This window comes from Trachypithecus francoisi, unplaced genomic scaffold (assembly GCF_009764315.1).
Source record: "Trachypithecus francoisi isolate TF-2019V2 unplaced genomic scaffold, Tfra_2.0 Contig01579, whole genome shotgun sequence".
NCBI lineage: Eukaryota > Metazoa > Chordata > Mammalia > Primates > Cercopithecidae > Trachypithecus > Trachypithecus francoisi.
This window is the reverse complement of record NW_022681442.1, coordinates 1704341-1724900: the sequence shown is the minus strand read 5'-3', so window position 1 is coordinate 1724900 and position 20560 is coordinate 1704341. Positions and strand designations below refer to the sequence as shown.

The following is a 20560-nucleotide window of genomic DNA, read 5'->3' as shown; positions in this document are numbered from 1 at the left end:
AAGCCATGGTAGTCATACTCATTGTTTTAGTTTGCAGTTCCTAAAGACGAATTATGTTAAATATCTTTCCTTGTGCTTATTTGTCACCTGTATATATTCTTTGGTGAAGGGTCTGTTAAGACTTGCCCATTTTTTAATTGGGTTTTTTAACTTTTTTCTTGTTGAATTTTAAGAGTCTTTTTATAATATATTTTGGATGCAAGCCTTTTTTCAGATATGTGTCTTACATATATTTTCTCCCAGTCTGTCTGTCATTTTCAGAGTCTCATCATCTTTTGCAGTAAAGAAGTTTTTAATTGTAATGAAGTCCAGGTTATTTATTTTTTCTTTCATGAATCATGTTGTATCTAAAAACTCTTCTCTAAACCTAAGGTTGCTTAGATTTTCTCCTATGTTATCTTCTGAAAGTTTATGATTTTCCCTTTTAGATTTTGGTCCATGATCCATTTTGAGCTCATTTTTGAGAAAGGTATAAAGTCTGTATCTAGATTCACTTCTTTTTCATGTGGTATCTAATTGTTCCATGGCCGTTTGTTTAAAAGACTATCCTTTCTCCATTGAATTGCTTTTGCTTTTTTTGTCAAAGATCTTTGTCATAGTCTACGTTTGGCCCTTGTATTTATGGGTTCCACATCCATGTATTCAACCAACTGCAGATAAAAAATGTTCATCAACAAGGACAGAACAGTTGCATCTTTACTGAAAGTGTACAGACTTTTTCTCCTTTTTATTATTCTCTCAACAATACAGTATAACAGCTATTTACATACCATTTATATTGTTCTAGATATCCTAAGTAATCTAGAAATGATTTAAAGTCTAGAGAAGGAAATGCACGGATTATATGCAAATACCATGCCATTTTATATCAGGGACTTGAGCATCCATGGATTTTGGTATTCTAGAAGGGTCCTGGAACCAATACCCAATGGATGCCAATGAATGTTTGTATATCTGTGTGTGCCTGTTTCATTGACCTATGTGTCTGTTCTTTTACCAGTGCCACCCTGTCTTGATTACTGTAGTTTCATAATGTAGATTTACTTTCAAATATTGAATCAGCCTTGCTTTCCTGGGACAAACCCCGCTTAATTTTGATGTCTTGTTCTTTTTATGTATTGCTGGATTTGATTTGCCAATATTTTATTGAGGGTTTTTACCCTGTGTTCATAAGAGATACTGAACTGTACTCTTCTGGTTTGTGACTTTTTCTGGTTTTGATGGTGGAGTAGTGCTGGTCTCATAAAACACTTAAGAAAATGTTCCTTTCTCTGGAAAAAAATTACGTCAAATCAATCTTATTTTTAAAACATTTTCTAGAATTCACTGGTAAAATAATCTTGGCCCTAGAGGTTTCTTTTTCAGACGATTGTAAGCTATGAATTGAACTTCTTTAATAGTTATAGGAGTATTCAGTTTCATCTTGGATGAGTTTTGGTAGTTTGTAGTTTTTGATAATTTGGTCTATTCACAGTTGTTGGATTTTAGTACACAGTTATTTGTGGGAATACTTTATTATCTCTTTAATATCTGTGGGATCTGTGGCAATATCTTCTCTTTTATTCCTAATATTGATTATTTGTTTCCTGTTTTCTGTCAGTCTTTTAGAGATTTATAAATTTTATTGATCATTTCAGGGAACTCATTTTTAATTTCACAGATTTTACTCTATCATTTGTCCATTTTCAATTTTATTGATTTTTGCCTTTGCCTTTATTATTTCCTTTCTGGTTGTTTTGAGTTTATTTTTCTCGTCTTTTTCTGGTTTCTTAAGTTGGAAGTTTAGATTATTGAGACCTTTCTTTTTTAATATAGACATTCAATACTATAAATTTTCCTCAAAATATTGGTTTAGCTTTGTCCCATAAAATTTCATATGCTTTATTTTCAGTTTCATTCTGTTCAGTATATTCTTTTAATTTTCCTTCAGACTTTCTCTTTGACCTATTGATTATTTAGAAATGATATGTTTACTGTTCAAATGTTTGGAGAATTTTCTGTTATGGTTTTTGTTGATTTCTAGTCTAATTCCATTATGATCAGAGGATGTAACTTGTATGATTGCAGTCATTTTGCATGTGTTAGGGTTTATGGCCCAGAATATGGTCTGTCTTGGTCAGTGTTTTATGTACACTTGAAAAGAGTGTAGATTCTACTGTTATTGAGTGGAGTGTTCTGTAAATATCCATTAGATCCAGTCGGTTGATAGTGTTTTTTACTTGTGTATCTTTGCTGATTTTCTGTCACCTAGTTCTGTTGATTATTGAGAAAGAAGTGTTTAGGTCTCCACATGTAATTCTGGATTGGTCTAATTTTCCTTGAATTTTGTCATGAGTTTTGAAATCTGTTGTTAGACACATATACATTTAAAATTGATGTATTGCCTTTGTGAATTGACCCTCTCACTGTGTAATAATCCTTCTTACCCTCTGGGAATTTTCTTTGCTCTTAAGTCTACTTTGTCTTGTATTAACTTTTTTTTACATTTATGTTTGCATGGTATACCCTTTTCTATCCATTTTCTTTTAACCAACCTACAGGTATTGTTTGAAGTGAATTCCTTATGACAACATTTTCTTGTGCATGTTTTTAAAAACTATTGTGACAGTCTCTATCTTTTCCTTGGTGTGGTTAGATCATTTACATTTAGTGTAATTATTAATGTTTGAATTTAGGTCTAACATTTTATTGTTTGTTCCATCTTTTTTTTCCTTTTTCTTTCTTCCTTCTTTTGGGCTATTTTTAACTGGTTTTAGTATTTTGTTTTATTTGTTGTGTTTTTTACTATATCTCTTCATATAGTTTTTCTAATGACTGTTCTAGGGATTATAATACTTTCTTTCACAGTCTAATTAGAATCACTATTTTACCTTTTTAAGTGGAATATAGAAATCTTATGACTATATAGATCCTTTTAACTCTCCCATTACATTATAGTGTCATGCATTATGTTTACATAAATTGAAAATCTCATCTCACATGTCATAATTTTTGCTTTGCTTTTGGCTAATAAACATATCTTGAAAAACTTGAGGAAAGGAGCCTGTAACAGTTTTCCATATACTTACATTTTTCTTACTCTGCCTGCATTCCTGATGTTCCAGGCTTCTCTAGAGTAAGTATATGGATAACTATAACCATCATTTTCCTTTTTTCTAAATAATTTCCTTTAGCCATTCTAAAGATCAGATCTACTGGCAATGAATTACCTTAGATTTTCCTTTTCATCAGAAAATGTCTTTAACTTCATTCCTGAAGGATTCTTAAACATCGGATATAGAATCCTGAGTTGACAGGTTTTTTTCTTTCTTTCAGCACTTCAAAAGTGCTGTTTTACTTCCTCTGGACTCAGTAGTTTCTGATGAGAATTCCACAGTCATTCAAACGACTGTTTCCTTGTACATGATGCATTGTTTGTCTCTAGCGGCTTTCAAGACTTTCTCTGAAGCTTTCAACAGTTTGATCATGATTTATCTGGGAATGAATTTCTTTGAGTGTGTCCTGTTTGCAATTTTCTGGGCTTCTTAAATCTACAGTTGTGTATCTTTTGCCAAATTTGACAAAATTTTAGGTATTATGTCTTTGAATTTTTTCCTGTACTACACTCTTTCCTCTTTTTCTGTAATTCCAGTGACATAAATAGATCTGTTGACTTTGTCTCACATGTTCTCTTTTTATCTATTTTAAATACTTTGATTTCTGTTGTTTGGATGATTTTTTGTTAACTTGGCTTCAGTTTTATTGACTCTTTTCTCAGCATCTCCATTCTACTATTGATCCTATGCAGTACAGTTTTTTTTTTTTTTTTTTGAGACGGAGTCTCGCTCTGTCGCCCAGGCTGGAGTGCAGTGGCCGGATCTCAGCTCACTGCAAGCTCCGCCTCCCGGGTTTCCGCCATTCTCCTGCCTCAGCCTCCCGAGTAGCTGGGACTACAGGCGCCCACCACCTCGCCCGGCTATTTTTTTTTTTTTTTGTATTTTTTTTAGTAGAGAGGGGGTTTCACCATGTCGGCCAGGATGGTCTCGATCTCCTGACCTCGTGATCCGCCCGTCTCGGCCTCCCAAAGTGCTGGGATTACAGGCTTGAGCCACCGTGCCCGGCCTGCAGTACAGTTTTTAATTTTGGTTATTGTATTTTTCAATACTAAATTTTCTACTTTATTATTCTTGATAGCTTCTATTTGCGTTTTTCATTTGTTTCAAGAGTGTCTTCCCTTGCAGCGTTTTTATAACAGCTTCCTTAAACTTTTTGTCAGATGATTTCAACTTTTGGGTCATCTCAGCCTTGGCATACGTTGATTATCTTCTCCCTGGTGAGTTTATTTTTCTGATTATTTACATGCTTGGTAATTTTGGATTGTATCCTGGTCATTTTGAATATTATAAGACTCTGGGTTTTATGTAAATCCTACAGATGATGTTGATATTTTTGTTTTAGGAGGCAGTCAACCTGGTTGGATTTAGTTAGTTCATAAGTTCTGACCAGCCTTCAATATTTGTTCAATTTTCAAACGCTTTGCAGTCCTCTTAAGATCAGTCCTTTTGTGCACCACTCACCAGCCAGTTTGGGAACTGGCAGTGCCTAATTCTTACATCAGTTCTCAAAGTCTGTGGCTTAGGGTCAGATCCACATTATGCACAGGCGGGGAAATAGACAGCTCACCTGAACAGGTGAATCCAGAAATTTATCAACAACTTTTTGGTTTGCTTCCATGAACTCCTTTTCCTCCACAATCTTCTTGGCACTTTTTAGTTCTCAGGGCTCCCTCTTCAGTCCCCTGGACAGACAACTAGGGCTTTACCCCACTCTGCTAAACTCTTCCTATTACTAAACCTCAATCTGGGTCCAAGCATCAGGAAGACAGAGGTAAAAAGCAAAGACATTTCGCCCACCTCTTAGGGGGAGCATACCTCTTCCCGTCAGAAAGTGACCATCTCCCCCTCACTGGTTTGGGCTCCTGTGACCCCTGTTGTCACCCACACCACAGGATTGCTTAGGGAGGAGCTGAGGTTCAAGAGCTCAGAGATAACACCAAAAAGGGATGATTCCTCACTTGCCCTGAACATAGTTGTCTCAGCCCATTTTCTGCTGCTATAACAACACTGCTGTCTGGGTAACCGATAAAGAATAGGAATTTATTGGGCTCATAGTTCTGGAGGCTGAGAAGTCCAAGAGCATGATGCCAGCATCTGCTGAGGGCCATCCGTGGTAGAAGGCATCCCATGGCAAGCAAGCATGCAAGACAGGAAAAAAAGGGGCCAAAGTCCCTTGATAACCAATTCCAGCAGTAGCAGCATTCATCCATTCCTGAGGGAGGGGCCGTCATGACCTCATCACCTCTACACTGTCATGGTGGCAGTTGTTTCCAACACAGGAACACATTGAAACCATAGCAGTAGGAGATGCTCTTCCTTCTTCAAAGTGGATTAGAACCCCTAGGAGGCTCCCCAGCTGTGCCAGGCTCTGCCTCCAGGGCTCAGGCTGTAGTAAGTTTGGACTGAGGACAACAGAGGGATAACCCAGGAAGCCCATTCATCTTTTCCGTGATACTTGAAATTCTTACCTTCTTTCCAAGGCTGCTTACTACTACTGACTCTTCCCAGCCCTCACATAGCTGCTCTGTGCCTTCTGTCCAGGTTTTATAAAGACATTCAGTAGAAGAAACGAGTATGGAATGCTTGCTTCATTTTACCTGGAACCAGAATCCCCCTTTCCCTCCATCTTAATGTTTCGGGTTAGTTTATTCTGGCTGCTTCTGATGGCCAGGCAGCATTAGGTCAAATAGCTGTGACTTGTGCCAGGGACACCAGCTCCTGGGGATTCCCCTTCCAGGCCAGTGGCTGCTACACAGGGACATCCTGCAGGAGCTGGGGCCCTGCTCTTTCTTGCTCTCTGTTGTTCTTTGTTGGCCATGGCCACAGCACAGCTACTGAGATGCTCCCCAGACACAGCCTCCCAGGTAGCACCTGTGTGTATGGGCCTGAGTGTGCCCCTGCTAGCTGCAGCCTGGCTAAGGAAAAGTCCCAAAATCTGGGCTGCTGAAGGACACCCCTTCCCCCCAGGAAACCACACGGACCTTTACAGGTCACCACCCAGGGAGCCGTGATGGTAGAGGGAAAGGAGACTCCTCCTCAAGAACTTGGAAGCATAATGGTCTGCCTCCCAGGGAAGAGACCCTCAGTGCTTGTCTGAGCCCTGATCTCAGAGAAGGCCAGCTGCCTGGCCAGCCCTGCTGTTGACTGTGCTCTGAGCCTGGCTGTGTGCAGTGGATACACAGGCGTGTTTGCTGAGGTGGCTCTTAGCAGATTATCACAGAGGAGAGATGGACACCCAGGATAAGGAAGTGATGTGTCTGAGCTCAGTGGTGGCAGACCCAGGCTGGTCCTGGTCTGTGTCCTCCTGCCGTGCTCTGGTGTGTGCTGTCTTCCTTATTGGAGCTAGGTTTGGCTGAGTTGGTCCAGGTTCAGGTGTCAGGCCTGCTCAGAGCCTCGAGCTCCACTCCATGGCGTGGCATGAAAACACCTTGCGTAAAAACCCAGTGTCTGTGAAACAAAACGATTTTTCCCGTCACCAGCATCAGAAAAGGGCACCCAGACCCTTGGCGGAGGATGCACAGTGCAGGCAGAGAGTTTAGAAAGCAGTCTTCTCTGGGTGAGGCAGTTACGGGTGCACACTTTTTTTTTTTGAGACAGAGTCTCGCTCTGTCCCCCAGGCTGGAGTGCAGTGGCACAATCTCGGCTCACTGCAAGCTCCACCTCCCAGGTTCACACCATTCTCCTGCCTCAGCCTCCTGGTACACACATTTAAATAGCCTTCCAAGCCTAAATGAAAATAGCCATGTCCTTCAGATGCAGAGACTTCAAGAAGCAGGTCCTGTCCCTCGACCCCAACCACAGAAGCCCAGCCCAAGGTACCCAGCACCACAGGACAGGCAGGAGCAAGTGTGAGTTTGGGAAGGAAACAAGGGAAGTAGAGGGGTAAGAGAGAGGAACATCCAGAATGTGGCATTCGGAGGCTGCGTCACAGAGCCCCTAGGTCTCAGGGCTGCTTTCTGGGGAGGCCCATGGCGAAAGACAGAAGGCTGCTGGGGGTGGGGTGGTGTTGTTTGTTTTTTGAGATGGAGTCTCGCTGTGTCACCCAGGCTGAAGTGCAGTGGCGCGATCTCAGCTCACTGCAACCTCTGCCTCCTGGGTTCAAGTGATTCTTCTGCCCCAGCCTCCCGAGTATCTGGGACTGCAGGCTAGCACCACCATGCCCAGCTCATTTTTTTTATTTTTAGTAGAGATGGAGTTTCACCATCTTGGCCCGGATGATCTCGAGCTCCTCACCTCATGATCCGCCCGCCTTGGCCTCACAAAGTGCTAGGATTATAGGTGTGAGCCTCCGCACCTGGACCAGAAGGCTGCTGTTTTAATGGTTGCCCCTTTGGGCCACCTGAAGTGATTGTGCCAGCTACTGAGGACTGATGTGGTCACCTCAACCTCAAGAACTTCTGTTTTCCACGTGCGTGAATGTCTGCGAGTAGATTTCACTCGATTTTAGATGATGATGCTTAACAGCCAGGGTTGCCCCTCTTCAGGAACAGGTGTTATTCAGCCATGTCATTCCACATAGGCTAGGGTTAGAAGCACTGTGCTCTTTGAGAGCTGCTTCAACTAATTACTGCATTTGTTCACTGCAGGGTGAAACTGAGTTTTCAGATACATTTGTAAAATCAGGTGCCTGATTGCTAAATACTGCATTGTTTGAGCTATACTTCCTCCTATGTTGCCTGGTACGGACCAGTTAAGAAATGGTTTCCCATGAGAAGCTGACAATGAAGCTGAACATGTTTGATAAACTCTGTGCTCATCTATGGACATGTAATTGTTTTATTATACGATACTTTTACACTTGGAAAAAAAGGTGCTCCGTAATTCGGCAGCAATTCGTCAGAGCAGCGCTCGAGGCTGGCGCTCAGATGAGGCCCTTGGAACTGTGCCATTGTTTCTCGGAACTGCTCTGCACTCCGGTTAGGTTTGCACACACCTCCCTCGTTTCATTCCTACAAGTTTAGTAAAGTTCCAGGCCGTTCTCCCAGAACACCTAACAGAAAGCACGGAAAACAAAACCACCAACTCTGTTTCGCCGAGGAAGACACGAAACTGGCCTCTGCTTCTTGCGGAATTGACGTGCTGCTTTCATTGTTTCTTTTCCAAGACAGCTGTCCCCGAAATCTCTTTTCCTCCAAGTCAACAGCAGGCTACCTCGCGTTGCTTTGCTTTTTTTAAAAGTTAGGCATAACAACAATAGCAACCATAATAATGATTAACAGTTTGATTTCAAAATGCTTTCTGAAGAAATGACAGTAAACAGAGTGCATTTGCCCAAGGAAACCCCCCAGCCATCAGCCAGTAATACAACTGCATGTGCTAATGAACCCGAAGCTGTTAATGTGGTTTCTTCAGTTAAATTGATTCATGAATTTTGAAGAGAACATTATCTAATGAATTTTCTTTGAATAGAAAGCAATTAAAAGGACAAATCAGTCTGATTAACCCCAAAGTCACCCTCCTGCCACAAATGGTGTACAGTTTGAAATTATATCATAAAAAACTAGAGCACATTTGCTATCTTTTTGCCCTCTACTAATCCATGTAAATTAATGAACAACAAAGTTAATTTCTTTGATGACCCTTTTCTAGTATCACCTGGATTATGCTGATGTTTAATTTGCTTAATGTTATAATAAAGACTAAACAGATTTTTTTTTCCCAGTGAAGTGATTATCGTTCCCTTCAGTTAAGAAGTGATTTTTATTATTTAACACACATGTAAGGGTGTGTGTCCTTTAAGAAGCAAATCGCACTTTGGCAGCTTGGCACCAAGTGTAATTAGTGTTCTTGTGGACACACTCGGAACATCGTTCCTGCCCGCGGAAGCCTTCCCTTTGTTGCTGCTCTTCACAAACTCCTGTCCCTGGAGGGCTGGAGCCCCTGCAGTGGAGGACGTGGCTCTGTCTCCAGTGCTCCCGATCTGCATGTCCCTCTTGGAAAGACAATAGGTACTGATTCAGACAGGCCTTCTTCACGTGCCCGGGTTTCTCTCCCACCGACACCACTCCCAGGTCACAGCTCTGAAACCTGGAGGCAGAGGGAGAGAATGTTCTCCTGCGATCACCTCCTCATTCCTGCAGCAGGGTGCGGCACAAATGCAGTTGGATGTGGTTACTCAATTTAAATGGGAATCAAGTCATTTTATTTTTGCAGCCCCATTCACTAAAGATGCCTGTAGCAAAGGTCACCGCCAGCCCCTGCGTACTGTGGTGCTTGGCACTCCGAGCAGTAGCTGGGGGAATCCCACGCACGGCTGGATGTGGACAGCCAGCATAATATCGCAGCCTGGCCTGTGGCTGCTTTTGCCTTCTTTGTCCCAGTTGAAGTTGGAAATTAACCAGCAGTACAACAGATTTCCAAGTAGGCGGGCAGCAGGGACTTCTGTGTGTATTAATTGAACCATGCACTCACTTACACACGCCCAGTCGCTAGAAGGGTGGCACACGCAACCCCGCGTGGAACACGGGGTTGGAGGGAAGGTAGAAAGAAAATTGCAAACCTGCAGTGCCAGCTCCAGGGATGCCTTCCAAGGGGCCAGCCTGCGTGGTGGCCTGCCACACACTCGCGTCTCCTTGCCTGATGACGTGGTGGCGGAGCGGTGCATGGAGGCTGTGTTTTAATTGAGTGTAACACCTCTATTTGTGTCGATGCGTTTCCTGTTTTGGGACTAGCGGCTATTGATATCAGAGCTGCTGGAGCCGTTTGTCCAAATAACATCATCCTGCATTCTTCCTTTCAGAGTCGTTCACCAGACAGGTGTTATGGAAGCTGCTGAAGGTTGTGAAATTCGGAGAAGTGATTTCTTACCAGCAATTAGCAGCCCTGGCAGGCAACCCCAAAGCCGCGCGAGCTGTGGGAGGAGCAATGAGAAACAATCCTGTGAGTTCTCGTGGCGCGGGCATGGCTGTGGGTGGCGGGTGCATGCAGGCGGCAGGGTGTCATCTGATCCCACGTGTTTCCCCAGAAGGCAGGCTGTGCTGCTGGGGTGGGCAGAGGGGCAACATCTGTGATGAGGACCATTATGCCAGGTGCCTCCAGAAGAGGCAAGGAGGCTACCCCAGCACCACACTCCTGGAAGCTCCCCCACCCTGGGAGCACGTCTCCACTGCATGAGCTCCTGGTTGTCCCAGTGAGCAGGAGAGGAGGGAGCCTAGAGGAGTGGCAAGCAGGCAGAGGGGGCCCCACCTGCTCACTCATCAGGAGGAAGTGTTGGGTGCTAGTTTTATGGTCCACACTCTTCTAGGTGCCCGGAGTACCGCAGCTAACAAAACAGACAAAAAGCCCTATCTGCGAGGTGCCTGCATCCTAGCAGGATGGCCAAGCAAGGGTGCACATCCAACCCCATCTCTCTGTGGGCTGCAGTCCCCCTGAGGCCCAGGGCTCCCCATCTCTCTGTGGGCCTGCGGTCCCCCTGAGGCCCAAGAGCTAAAGCATCACACGTGAGCACACAAGGCGGGAGGCCTTGCAGCATGGGACGAGGGACCTGGACCACACACCTCGTGTCTCACCGGGGATGGCAGCCTCCCCAGAGCCCTTCTGTGTCCTCATCCTTCCCACGCGTCTGCAGTCAGGTTTCACTGAACTCGAGGCTCCCAGCCTAGGCAGCCTCAGGCCGTGCTCCCCAGAGGACAAGGCCCAACCGGGACACAGCATGGGTGGGCAGCATGGCCTGTGGTGCCTGGGGGCAATGTGGGTGCCCTTGCTGTCCCATCTCACAGCACCTGGGCCTGGCAACTGGGCCACAGGCCATCTGGCATGAAGGGGGAAGTCACACACAGCATGCCATGTGGGCCTGGCCAAGGCCACGCGTGCCTCTGTGTGTGGGCAGGAAGGGTGCCCCCATCTGCATGGCCCACTGGGAGAACCCACACAACCTTGAGAACGCCCCTGGAATATTCACCCAGTGAGGGTGTGTGGTCACGTTGACAATGTCTTCTCCCGAAAGCTCTATGAAAGTTTGTAACACGATGGAAGCATACCATCTGATCACGGAGCACAAACATGATCACTCCATCAGGGGATGGGAAATGACTAAATCAGATAGGCCTCGCTTTTTGAAAAATTGCTGTGGCTTTGCTGTCGGTTTCCAAAACTGTTTCCATCCCTGCTCACAGCGGGAGAAGCCGGCGAGTTCACACCACAGCCTGCTGCTCCTGCTGCCCGCTGCGGCAGCCGGGGGGCAGAGCCTCCGTTTCTAGGAGATGACAGTTACGTAGGCTTTTACACAAAACTGTATTGTTAGTCCCTAAAAAGCAAGTCCGGTAGGTTTGCAGTGGATTTCATTGTCGTAATGTACACCGTAATCTAGGTGAGCTTTCTGCCCTATTAAAATATCCTAGATATCCCAGGAGGGAGATACCACAGGGACAGCCACCATCCCCACCTCCTCCATCTCTTCCTGTCCTCAGTTTTGGTGACAGTGGCTGGTGGACGCAGTTGGCCCTTCCTTTTGCACCTGTTGCACGTTAATTGCAGCGTCTTCAGCTACATTGTCGTAAAACATCTGCACCACGCCGTAGGGATCTGATTTTTACAGCACGTTGGGAGATGTTTCCTAATCAAATTTCTGAGGATGGCTTTTGACATTTCCCAGTAAAGCTTAACCTACATCCCCCTCTGGAAGGCCGCTGTCTTCTCCCCGGCTGTGAGTCAGTTTTGAGGTGTTCAACCTGATGAAAAGGCAGCTCAGATGCCGTTGTGTGGTGGCTCCGTGTAGGGCCCATGAGAACTGTGGATGCGAATGGGGTTTTGGGGGTCCTCTTCCTGCATCAGTGCAGTGACTGTTTCAGGCAGTGTCTACTCTTTGTGCCCTTTGAGGAGAGTAAGTCCTTGTCTTCTCCCCGCTGAGGTGGATTCTGCTGCCTCCGTACACACACATGAAGATGGGAGTGGTGCCGTCAGTGGGCGCCGACTCTGCTCACTCCCTCGTGTGTGCAGCTCCCCTTTTGCTGTAAAGACAAGCTCCACTGACTGACATGTGCAGCGTGGCAACACTCTCCCCCACCAGCCTTTCGTGACGCCAGCAGTTTCTCACTCTGCAGTGAAGATGCCGTCGCTGGTTAGCAATCCTGCTTGTGGCGATATTCGGAGACATTTATTGTTCTGCAAACCAGCGTGACTCTCTTCTCCTGCCATTAATCTCTGTGAGTGTCTCTGTTCCAGTATGACCTCAGTCACTGCAGTGTATAAAGTAGTATCACATAGGGTATAAAACCCTAATGTCCGTAAAGTCCACACATCGACACCCCGTCACATGGCAAAGCCAAGACTGGAGGTGAGCACAGCATCAGGCAGGAGGGTTCTACAAGCACCAAGTCTCGCCCTTCTCAGCGTCCACATGCCTCCTGTGCCCAGGGCAGCCAGGCGGTGGTGGCCTCCCGCGGCCTTTCTGTGGGCTCCACCGTGTGCAGTGACCTTCAACCTGAGGAGGAGGCTGCAGCAGGACCCGCGGCTACGGTGCCCACAGACGCCTCAAGTTATAGCACAGATATACCAGAGATATTCCTGCAAGAAGCCTTCAGCTACATAGTTTACTATCATTCAGGTTGACAGGCTCCCAAATTCCCATTAGAAACCTCATTAGAATGGGCTAGGAGGATGAAAAGGTGTCCCAGGGACTTGAGGGAGGAAGAGCCCTGGCCAGCAGTGAGCCACTGCTGCTGTCAGTGTCCTCAGGAATGTTTCCCTTTGGCGCTGACAGCAGCGTTCCAGCCGGAAGCCCGCACACATCCACTCCAGCCCAGACGGTGCATCGCTGAGACTCGCTCATTGAAAACCTCCCTTATATTCAGGCTGAATAGAGTGATTGTGCATTTAAGGGAGGGGAGTGAAAAATGGACTTGGAATGTTAGAAAACATCGTAAAGCTCATTGTGCATTAATTCCTTAGGTGGCTTGCAATAAACAGGAGCACATGCTGGTTCATATTACTGCATTTGCTGTCGGCATGAGTTTCTCTTCCCCAACCAGAGTAAGGGATGGCTTTTGCCATGCAGGTGTTTCCTCTATCCTAGGAGCTTGATTTCTCCAGAATTTTCCAGGAAGGACTCACCAGCCAGTGTAAGGTGGTTGGTCAGCATTCCTGGAAGGCTGTCTCCCCAACCCAGCAGGAGAGGGTGGTCAGTTTCCCAGTATATTGAGTAGAAAACTCCTTACGGCCCACCCCCTCCACAAAGCACCTTCCTCTTCATCCTCAGAATTTGCTAAATGCAGTTCAAAGGCAATCGATACATTGCACAGAGAGTCTCCCCACCTTTTTCTAAACAAATGCATTCCTGAGGAGTTAGTTTATTCACAGATTGCCATGAGCGTTAATGACCCCCCGAGTCTTGTTCTGCCAGTCACCCAGATGGCTGCTGATAAAGACTTAGCATCATGTTCTAAGTGTCAGGGTTGTCAGTGGAACTGAACCATTTGACCAGAAGAAAAAAACGCACAGGGAGCTATTGATTACAGCTTCTCGGTGTCACTTGTTCACCAGGATTTAGGTATTGATGAGGCTGCAAGTGAAAACAAGCTCTTTCCCTTGTGGGCTGCTGCCCAGAAGAACAAAGGCGAAGCTGGAAAAAATATTCAGCTGGTACCAGAATCAGAGGGATTCCATCATTGATTGAAAGTCCCCTTCATGTTATTTTTGTTGGAAACAAATCTATGGGTTTGGAAGTTTTATAGCATTTGAGAAAGGGGCTGCATAAGTGATGGATTCGCGTATTGGATGAATTAGATTTCACAGCATGAAGATTTCAATGCAGCTGTGATATTATGAGCTTCTTGGTTATTGATAAAAATTACATTTTATGCAGCACATGCTTTAAAGGAGAGGACATAGAGGGTACGGATCCTTTGAAAATGTCCTTAGGGCCCTGATACATTTCAGCAGGTTTCATTATTTTAATAGTCTGAAACCTGCCGCCAAAATTCACACAAACAGAAGCAGCGTTCCCTATTTCTGATGGTAAAAATAGTGCCTATTTGGTAAGTCACCTCTTCCCCATCACAGCATGCTAAGGTGAGGACTGGTCCTAGCTGTCGGGGTCATTGTTACTCCGTGCTGTCTGTCCTGTGCTCTGCATTGATGTATAGGAAGAGGGAGAGGGAGATGCGTTTATTTTACTCATTTTTATAATTTCATAGCTCATGGAGAGGGAGAGAAGAAAAACCGAAGCTCTGCTATGAAGTCTGCTCTTAGGCAGGAAAACTGAATTGGTGCCTAAATGTTTATAAACCGAGATTGAATTAAATGCCTACCTCTTTATCAGCCAAAAAGGTGAATTTGTATTATCTGATAATGCCCTCAGCAATTATTAATGGCACTGTTGTATTTGATAAAAATCGTCCATCAGGGTAAATATTCCAACCTGGAGATTTCCTGTGACTCCTTCCAGAAGATGGGTTCTCGGCTGTTCCAGAACTTGGCAGTTACTGCACCTCACTCTATTAAACTCAACGCTGGAAACAGCCCTCTGCCACCTGCGTGTTCCCATGTCATAGTCATCAGAAGCCTCTTAGACTGCGTCATTGGTGCATGTTACCATGGTGACCCAAACTCATCGTCAAATCAGACGAGCTGCATGATGTGCGGGAAGCCAGAGCCCCATCTTGCAGCCGTGTCATCTGCTAGCACCGGCTGCCATGCCACAAGGTCCCAGCTCAACCTTCCACGTCAGGGAGGAGCAGTGTGGTGCGTGGAGCCATGCAGGAGAGTGATTAGAGCCCCTTCTTTGCCACTTAACAGCCTTATGAACTTGGGCACAAGACTCCATTCGACTGGAGGCTGACAGGCCTGGTGGGGCCTGGCGGGGGTGATGAGGGCCATAGCTGGGGTGGAAGATGCAGCACCAGGCACAGGCATACCTGCTCCCTGGGGCTTTAAGCACCCTTTCCAAGGAGGGCTGGGGGCTGGGGCTTCCCCCACCTCCCTTAGGGACGTGTGTAGCTGGGCCCCACAGAGGGCCACCCAGCAGATGAAACCTGTGTGGCAGGTCCGTGTGTGACAGTGACACAAGCTGCCTGCCCCGAAAGCCTCGGGGGATGCAAGGATAGGAATCACCTCCCTAGGAAGCAGAGGTGCCCAAGAAATAGAGCTTGGAGACGCTGGACCCACGCCCCCAGCTGCTTCCTCTAAAAGCTCACCTGACCAGTAACTGATTGCTTTGTCCAGTTCACTGGCTTTGAAGGGTGGAGTGTGGGGAAGCTGGGCATGGGCGGAAATCATCTCTCTGTTGAGCTGGGGATACATGGAGAGAAGAAGAAGAGTGGAGTCGGAGTGATACCCAGGGGTACCCAGAGTGATACATGGGGGTAGCCTGGACATACCTCATCCTTGGGATCCTGTAGGAACGGCTGTTTTTTCTCATCAGGGTAGGATGCTGGGAGCAGGGCAGCCATGTGTGAGGGCCTGGGGAGAGGCCCCAGATCTGCAGCATGCGTGTATGGGCCATCTGGGTTGTGGGGATGAGTGGGCTGCCCTCCAGCTCAGGATGCAGGAGTAAGGGGGGCCAGGCAGTAAACGGTCCCTAGACATCTCCCATGTGCCCTCCACATGTCGTGCCAGCCAAGAACCTTCCAGACCAAGCTTGGTGCCCTTCCCCCTTCCTCTGGAGCCCGCGCTGGCTCCTGTGGTTATGTGCATTGGCAGTTTACCTTCTTCACAGAGCAGTCACTGTGATGCTTTGCACGGTGATGAGGCATGTCCCCCAACACATCTGCCGAGATGTCCTGGCCCCTTAGTGGCTGCCCACCCATGCACCTGCTCCCCAGGTAGCATGAGCTACTTAGGGATGAAGGCTGTTGCCCGGGAGGCTCTCTGGCCACGTCTTGCCTTAGAAATCTGTGCAAGACTTCCCCACATGCTCCTGGGAAGCTGTTCTGGGGAAGCTCTTCACAGTCACTGCTTGTTGGGATGCTTAAGCACATGGCCCTGGAGCCCCTGGAGTCCCCTGCAGTGGCCATGCAGGCTGTGTGGCCATCCCTGTCTTCCACCTTTCTGAGCCAACTGAGAAATGAATAGCAGACCTGAAGATTTTAGCTTTATTAGGATAAATGCAAGATTGAAGGGGGGGGTGGGGGGCCAGTGGCATGGCCATGGTGGCTTCCCAGTAATTCCCACGAGAATTACACTCACCATCATTGTCCCCTCTGGCTAAGCTCAGGCCCCCAACCAGGGCAGGGACTGACCATCTCAGAAGAAATCAGGGCGCCCAGAGCCCTGGGGCAGACAGGTCACCTGCAGGAGCCCTAACAGTGCTAAGCTGGGCGTACCCCTCTTCCTCCCTTATCGGTGGTCAGCGACTCATTCTCCTTTGTGGGGGTGAGAGTGGAGGAGGCCAGCACCCACATGGAAACCAGAGGCAGGGGCCACAGCACCTGCCCCCACCCACCACAGGTGGCTCTCAGAGCTTCAGCCGGACAGTGGACCCATGGAGCTCCTCCTGTCTACACAGCTCAGGCAATGCCAGAGGACCAAGGCAGAGTCTCCCTGAGGACTGCACTGAAGGAGGCGCCTGCCCCTCTGGAGGGAACAGGGATTCCCTTCCCCTGGTGGGACTGACCATAAAGAAGCAGTTGGTAGGCAGGACGTGGGGCCTGTGCATGGCCGCATGGTTGTGGTCCTCACTCTGGATCAGCCCCTATCAGCACAGGGCATCCTGAGTTTAGGTCAGCCACAGATCCGGATCGTGCTGGCTCCAGGCTAGGAAATAACGGGTCGGGCACTGCCAGAGGCCCCAGGAGGCTACAGCCGGAGGCCTGTCCCTGGGGGCATGGGAGCCATGTGGGAGTCACTGCCTGCAACTTGGAGCTCTCTGGAGCCATGCCCTCACCCTTTCAAAGTGGTGCCAGCCCTGGCCTCACGTGCGGGATGAGGATGGCAGCATCTTGAGCTGTGGGTGAGTTTGGGTGAACGTGCAGATGGCACCTTGAGAGCGTCGCTGCCTTGAGTCCCTGGGTGGAGCCCTTTTGACCATCGCTGCTTCCTCTTTGGTTGGGTGGGGGTGGTTTTCCTTGTGATGCAAGCTTGCTTTTTGAAGCCCTTCTGCTAGTTTAAGACAGGTGTGTGCTCAGCATCACTCTCAGGTGAATGGCTGGATGACAGCTCTGTCTCCCCGAGCTCCTGAGTGGGGAGGCTGCAGCAGCCTGTGGGAGGGCTGAGGGCAGGGAGGGATATTGGGTCTGGGAGGAGCTGAGCATGCCCTACCCCCAGTGGGGGTGACCAGGGAGCTTCTCAGACCCCTACAAGCACCCCAAGACTATAGAGGGAGACACATCCTGCTCCTGGGCACAGCGTGAGGCAGGGGTTGGCCAAGTCCTCCTGTCAAGGGCCAGAGAGTAAATATGTTAGGCTTGGCAAAGCAGCCACAGCCAGTATGGAGAAAAAGGCATGGCTGCCTTCCAGTAAAGCTTCATTTACAAAAGCAGGTGGTGGGCGGCATGGGCCCACAGCCACAGTTGGCCGGCCATGGGCTGGAGAGGCCTGTGCAGGTACGGTCTTCTCTGATGTTTCCTGTGATGCCTGGGTGGTGTCTGGGGGAGTGTTTGAGAGCGTCACATACCACCAGAACTCAGAAATGTAGTTTTCCATTTTGTAAGTGAATGTTGTCAATTACTCACCGGGTGAAATTCAGTTTCTCCTCCCAAATCTTGGCATAAAGTGATTCTCTGAAGATGCCTCACGCCACCTCAGGGCATTCGTCCCTCCCCCAGCCCATGCCGAGACCTCCAGGGACTCAAGGGCCTCAGGGGAGGGGGAGTTCATGCTGAGACATAGCTAGCACCCACCCATGCCAACAGCCTGCCCCCGGCATGGGCCCCTGCTTCGTGAGCACAGGACTCCTGTCAATCAGGGCCTTGGCCTTGACCCCAAAGACCTCATTGTCCAGATCCCTGACTGATGGTGGCCGCCTCCCTGTCTTCCAGGTCCCCATCCTCATCCCGTGCCACAGAGTGATCTGCAGCAGCGGAGCCGTGGGCAACTACTCCGGAGGGCTGGCCGTGAAGGAATGGCTTCTGGTCCACGAAGGCCACCGGGCGGGGAAGCCGGGCTTGGGAGGGAGCTCAGGTCTGGCAGGGGCCTGGCTCAAGAGAGCGGGGGCTACCTCAGGCTCCCTGCCTGCTGGCCGAGACTGAGTGTGTGCAGTAGGATGGATGTTTGAGCGACACACACGTGTAACACTGCATCAGACGTGGGGTGTGGAGGCAGCACTATATTAAAGGAGGTGGCAGTGTCCTGGGAACAAGCGTGTCTGCCCTCTGTTTCCGTGTTTTCCAGCAGGATGAGTTCAGACGCCCGCGGTCCTGCACACATTTGTTGCCTTCTCTAAAGCTGTCCTTGCTCTATTTTTCATGTCCATTAAAACAGGCCAAGTGAGTGGGGAAGGCCTGGCGCATGTTGGGGCCACAGCCCAGGATGGGACAGTCTGGCACCATCAGGCCACAGACGGCTGCCACAGCCACTGTCCAGAGCCAGCTAAGGCCTGTCCCAGGCCGTCCATGCTAGAAAGCTGGCCCTGCCCCAGCACATCCCCACCATGCCTCCCTTCCTGGCTGTGTCCACAGCTATGATGACATTTTCCGCTCACAGTTCCTAGCATCCCACACTCAGGTCTCACTGAAGGAAACGGGAACAGGCCATGGAAGTCAATGCTTACAGAGGTTTTCTAGCTTTGTTTCCTACCTGCCAAAAAGGCTAATGCAAGATACATCCACTTACGGTCTGTATCCGGTGGGTAGAAAATAACCATTTGCCAATTTGGAGAGACAAAGAGCTCTCTGGACACGGGTTCGATGGAGCTTGCATCTCTCTGAGAGCTGAAGTCGGGTGTCACCCTCGCTCCATACTCGCTGGCCTAGTGTGCTCTGGGCGCAGGTAGGAAGGGACACGGGCCTCTCATCTCAGGGGCTGCCCCAAAGGGGCCTCGGGGACCATGGGCCTGTTAGGACCCCAGCACCCCAATGTCGATCCTGGAAGTCAAAGGTCACGACTGTGGTGGGCCAGCTCATGTCACTGATGGCAGCAGGGAGGGTTGCCAGCATGGGCGGTGCGCTGTTGTCTGATACTTCATTATCGTGTTGTCATGCTAGCAGTATAATTATATCCAAAAGCCAGAGGAAAACCTGTAGCTCTGCATATGGAGAAATAAAACAGAGCATATGATGTATAGAGAAAATAAACCGCACCCAGCTGTGCACTAGAGCACCGTGTTCTTAGCCAGCGTTCCTTGCCACCGTGTGAACCACAGTGGGGAAGCTCGTGCGGTTCTCTACATCACCAAGGCCCGGATGAAAACGGGGCCTTACAATGTGTATGATCGGGACCTGCCTTGTATTTCATGTTGTCTTAACACCAACAAAGGAAAACTGATTTCAGACTTTTTTCGCTGATTTATGATTTATTATATCTCTTTCTGGCATCAGCCAAAATCTGGGTTTTTCCTCTGACATGAAGTGATGTGACTCTTACCCCATTGTCTAAACTCTTGGTATTTTTGAAGCAGGATAAGTCACCCAGCAGGTCACGTAGACACGTGCTGCTTTGCGGGACAGGCCCTGGGCCTCCTTGCTCCCGGCAGGCCTCAGGCGCCACACACCGCGTCCCCGTCAGGACTTGCAGGATGTCTGGTTATTTTGGACGTTGCTGAAGGTGAGTGGGAATAGCTGGGTGCGCTGTGCCCCGGAGGTGGTGCCCTGCGTCCCCCACAGATGATGCCCCTCCCCAGTGGTCACCAGGCACGGCTTTCTCCTCTGCAGGAACAGAGCAGAAGCTTCCCCAAGGCCGCAGCTCGGGGCCTGCGGGCCCGGGCGTGCGAGCCGCGAGTGCTTTCCAACAGAGGGCGCCAGAGCCGTGCTGTGTGCTGTGGAGGCCCCGGCACCACTATCCCTGCTGGAGGATGGATTGGAAGGAGGGTGGCTGGGCGGCACCCCGATGGCTCCCTGTGCTCCCTGAGACCCTGCAGGCTGCCCTCTGCAGGGTCTCAGGGAGACCAGCAGGCACACACGCTGCGGGCAGGCTCCCTCCGCTGTTTGGGTCCCATGAAGGATGGGAGCCTCCCAGTGAGATCTCCAGGTTTCTAATCAGGCACGGGCTCTGAGGGAGGGTCTTGGGGCCACATGACTGCAGACAGCGAGGACCAAGCCCCCAGATCCAGGTCAGCACCTGGTGGCAGGGGACCCGCCCATCAAAGCCGTCCAAGGTGAGCCAGCAAATCTGTGTGGCCTGGGAACACAGGTGGGCCTGTTTGGGCCATGCCCTTGGTGCAGTACAAAACCACGTTCTGCCTGCTCTCCGAGGGTTTCTGCGGCCCTGTCAGAACAGGCTTGATAGATGCCCCGAGGTTCCCTCTGACAGCCGCAGCAGCAGGGCTCAAACCAGCGGGGCCATGTACCGCTCCAAGGACAAGCTCTGCTGAGGCCGACATGAAAAGCCAGCACGCGGGTCGCCTAGAGCCGCTCTGGCTCCAAGCTGCAGCACCG

The 20560-nt window shown here is 48.8% G+C and overlaps 1 protein-coding gene across 6 annotated transcripts in view; it reads left to right on the top strand.

Moving 5' to 3' along the window:
• The window catches only part of MGMT (O-6-methylguanine-DNA methyltransferase), a 288419-nt gene extending 270092 nt beyond the window's left edge, over positions 1-18327 (top strand). For all 6 annotated transcript variants that reach the window (XM_033178877.1, XM_033178860.1, XM_033178905.1 and 3 more), the window contains 2 exons: positions 9835-9974; positions 18008-18327. In XM_033178877.1, coding sequence (XP_033034768.1) covers positions 9835-9974; positions 18008-18217 — 350 coding nt within the window. In that variant the 3' untranslated portion in view covers positions 18218-18327. The remainder of the gene's footprint in view (positions 1-9834; positions 9975-18007) is intronic.
• Positions 18328-20560: the final 2233 nt, after the last annotated feature.